This window comes from Priapulus caudatus, unplaced genomic scaffold (assembly GCF_000485595.1).
Source record: "Priapulus caudatus unplaced genomic scaffold, Priapulus_caudatus-5.0.1 Scaffold502, whole genome shotgun sequence".
Taxonomy (NCBI): Eukaryota; Metazoa; Priapulida; class Priapulimorpha; order Priapulimorphida; family Priapulidae; genus Priapulus; species Priapulus caudatus.
This window is the reverse complement of record NW_014577563.1, coordinates 43,501-47,388: the sequence shown is the minus strand read 5'-3', so window position 1 is coordinate 47,388 and position 3,888 is coordinate 43,501. Positions and strand designations below refer to the sequence as shown.

General features: G+C 48.0%; 1 protein-coding gene across 1 annotated transcript in view; it reads left to right on the top strand.

Moving 5' to 3' along the window:
* Positions 1–3,888, top strand: part of LOC106811072 (E3 ubiquitin-protein ligase TRIM33-like) — a gene marked incomplete at its 3' end in the record, with an annotated part of 24,823 nt that overhangs the window by 10,775 nt on the left and 10,160 nt on the right. Inside the window, 3 exon segments of the mRNA XM_014814598.1 lie at positions 357–513; positions 804–914; positions 1,578–1,784. Of these exon segments, the coding sequence (XP_014670084.1) occupies positions 357–513; positions 804–914; positions 1,578–1,784 (475 nt within the window).

Genomic DNA, 3,888 nt, shown 5'->3' with positions numbered 1-3,888 from the left:
ACCCTCCCCCCACCCTCCCCCTACCCTCCATCTGCGATAGTGGGCGTGTCCTAACAATGATGTGTACGCAACTGCGTGTCTGCATATCTGCGCCTAACAAATGTGGTACTACGCACGACTGAAATTTTACGTTTATAATCGTAGCAACAGACCTCAGATGAGCCCAGACGCTCTGCGGCTCTTGTTAGTAAGTTTCATTCACCCCAAAATAATTTCATTTGCCATTGGGTGAACAATTCACCAGATTAAGAAGCACTGGTGTAGCAGACGCTCTATCGCCGTGTCGCAACAAACACTGCTCATCTCAGCTGTGGCTCTCTCTATGTAACGCTGCTGCTGTTGCTGCTGTACTTCAGGGACTGCCAGCTGGGCATGCACAAGGAACACAAGTATCAGTTCATACACGAGGCGTCAAACCAACACAAGCAGTTCCTCGTCACTCTCATCCAGAAGATGCAAGAGAAGAAGTCGTATATCGAGAGCGCCAAGGCACTGATCAACCAGCGCAGCACGGTGAAATGCATATCTCAGTCAATCTTGTGGTGTCTGCCCCTAATCTGTCACTGAGTGTGGGTTATGGATGCATATGTCTGTTTTTAATTTGTCATTGAATGTGGGTCATAGGTGCGTATTTCAGTCAATCTCCTGGTGTCTGTCCCTAATCTATCATTGAATACGGGTCATAGGTGCGTATTTCAGTCAGTCTTGTGGTGCTTGCCCCTAATCTGTCACTGGGTCTGGGTCATGGGTGCGTATTTAAGTGTTCAATGTTTTTAATCGTGTGCGTCTCTACCCTGCTGCAGGAGATCTCAGAGCGTGAGGTGAAAGTTGTCAACGACATCAAGATGTTCGCCGTCAAGTTCATCACAGAGATCAACAAGCGTGGCAAGCAGCTGTTGAACGACCTAAATGCGGTAGGTGACAGTCTAGGTTTTGCTGACCACCGCCACGAAGGCGAGTAGTTACGATGCAACTTACGTTACATGCATGACGGTATCATGTAGGCCAGATTCGGGTCTGATATTCCTACAATGCAAATGGAGATTAAAATGTACAATTTGAAAGCAGATAATTGCCTTATTTTCAGAATACTAGTAGGTGTTCTGCTGCTGCTGCTTACATGTAATGTGAAATGGTCGGCAGTACCACGTCCCAGTGGAACTATAGATAAATAATTTGCTTCCATTGCTCCCATGTCCATCTCACCGGCCCTTCTTGCACTTCTTGGATATCAGCAGTTAATGTAAATCCACCCACGTTTTTCCTCTGGAGTGAGCTTGGGATGAATTTCGAAACCCTGATCTATCTCTAGTTAGATTACTCTGTGCACTCCACTTGTAACCAATTCACGGACACGAAAACTGCCTAATGCCCCACCGCCTAGGCCCCCACTCGAGAATTCATGTTACTATTGTCAAAATTACCTTTGTTAAAATACTTGTACTTACTAATATTGAAAGCGATAAATAAAATCTGTTATATCTTATATCTTATATCTTATATCATCACTTATTCGAGTTTTCCACAAATTCACGTCATCGTTGTCATCGCGTTGTCTCTCGTTTACTACCCGGCAGGTGTGCAACACAAAGAAGGGTCAGCTCGGCATGAAGAACTCGCAGCTGCTGGCGTTGTCGGACCAGCTGGAGCACTGCATGCGCTTCGCCCAGCACGCGCTCGGCAGCGGCAGTGACACTGCGCTGCTCTACAGCAAACACATCATCTCCAACCAACTACGCAACACGCTGCGCATGCGCTGCGAGGTGCCCAACCCACAGCACAAGGTAGGTCAACCACGCTGCGCATGCGCTGCGCATGCGCTGCGAGGTGCCAACCCACAGCACAAGGTAGGTCAACCACGCTGCACATGCGCTGCGAGGTGCCCAACCCACAGCACACGGTAGGTCAACCACGCTGCGCATGCGCTGCGAGGTGCCCAACCTCCAGCACATCCTCCAGCACAAGGTAGGTCAACCACGCTGCGCATGTGCTGTGAGGTGCCCAACCCACAGCACACGGTAGGTCAACCACGCTGCGCATGCGCTGCTAGGTGCCCAACCCACAGCACAAGGTAGGTCAACCACGCTGCGCATGCGCTGCTAGGTGCCCAACCCACAGCACAAGGTAGGTCAACCACACTGCGCATGCGCTGCTAGGTGCCCAACCCCCAGCACAAGGAAGGCAAACACCCCACCCACTCCTCCGCTCCACCTCGCCCGGACGACACCACGACCCTCACGGTGACCCGGCCTCGACGCCACTAACCGGACGATGACATGGCCACGACCCCAACAGTGACCCGGCTTCAGCGCCAGGACCCCGACGATGACCCTGGTGCAAGGCCGCGACCCTGGCCATGATCTTGGCCTCGACGTCGTGATTCTAACTGCGCCCCTGGCCATGACCATGTCCCCCGACACACAATGGGGTTAGCCGCTAGCTTTGTCAGCAGGTGGCACAGCGGGAGCAGATGTTGTACAGCCGATTGCGCATGACCCATGGCAGATGTAAACATACAGCGATCACACATAGCCGATCCTATATTTTGATCAACATATCAGAACAAATCGAACATATTTATACCTAACTTTAAGAGCTCCTGATAGTACTATTCTCCTTTTAACCCAATATATAAGTTTTGCTCTATGTCTGTTGATATAATCGAATAAATAGCCAGATGTCTCTAGGTACTAGAACCGCTAGTCACGTAAGTTTATAACCACCGGCGATCGGTTTGTTGCGACTATTTTTATCAACATATCAGAACAAATTGAACTAGGTACTAGAGCCGCGAGTCACCCAAGTTGGGGCATGTATACATTAGGTGACACAGGCCTTGTTACTTATGTCAGTGATAGCTATGGTGGAGCACGCCGCCAATGCTCAAAGGAAACTTCATGCAGAGACAGTTGTTTGGGATAGACGTATCGAATCTAAGAGGATTTGTGTAGAGGGTCATTGGTCCAAGCAAGACATTTAAAATATTAAAATGAGACCTGCCCCATCAGAAAATTTCTCTCGGTGGAAGAATTGTGAAGGTGTGCTTCATGATTTCTAACTTTAGGCGAGCTATTGTCAGCAGTAATGCCTAGTGTCTGTAGTAAATGGCCGCGTTTTAGAAATAAAGATTTACATAATTTGTATGGCAACTTTGGTCTTTGTAGCTTTTCTCAATCAATATATTACAGAACTCCTGAGCACACTTAAAAGAATAACCACCCACTTCACATATGCAAGACTAATAATACCGTGAATCTCAATAAAAATAACCATTAACAGCATAGGTGTAACTGAGTAACCTAATGTTCAACTTTATTATAAAAAAACACGTGATGGATTAATTGTGAACGTGATTCAAAATACGTGGCCCTGCATAACGACAATCCAGGGACTGCAGTACTTTGTCCAAATGACTAGCCCAATGTGATGTGAGAGCTAACAGGTTTCGCATAGCAGCAATGGTGTCTTCAGGGTTAGTGGTGACAAAGGTGATGTCATTCAAAGATGGCACATGGCTAAGCAACACAAGCAGCTGCTCGTGTTCCCAGTCGATATTCCTTGTGTGTGAAACTCGGTTGTGTAGCCACATGTGTCTGTCCAATGGCTTTGTGAATTTTTAATTTTATTCACAGTATTTACAAAAGGTTTGATTTAAAAATATAAAGAGTACTCGTTTTATGTAGACTTGTCCCGGTGTCAAGTTTGCTCTGTTTGTGCTAGAGAACTGCTTGTGCTGGTACAAACACTGGGGCCGCGAACCAGTCTACGTTTCTTGCAGAACGCTACGATCTGGTCTGTGCTATAGCTAAAGTCACACCAAGCTCCCGGACCGGTCCTGGACGTTCCGTGGCGCGTCCGTGGTAGGTCCGGGACAGTCCGTAGTGGCAC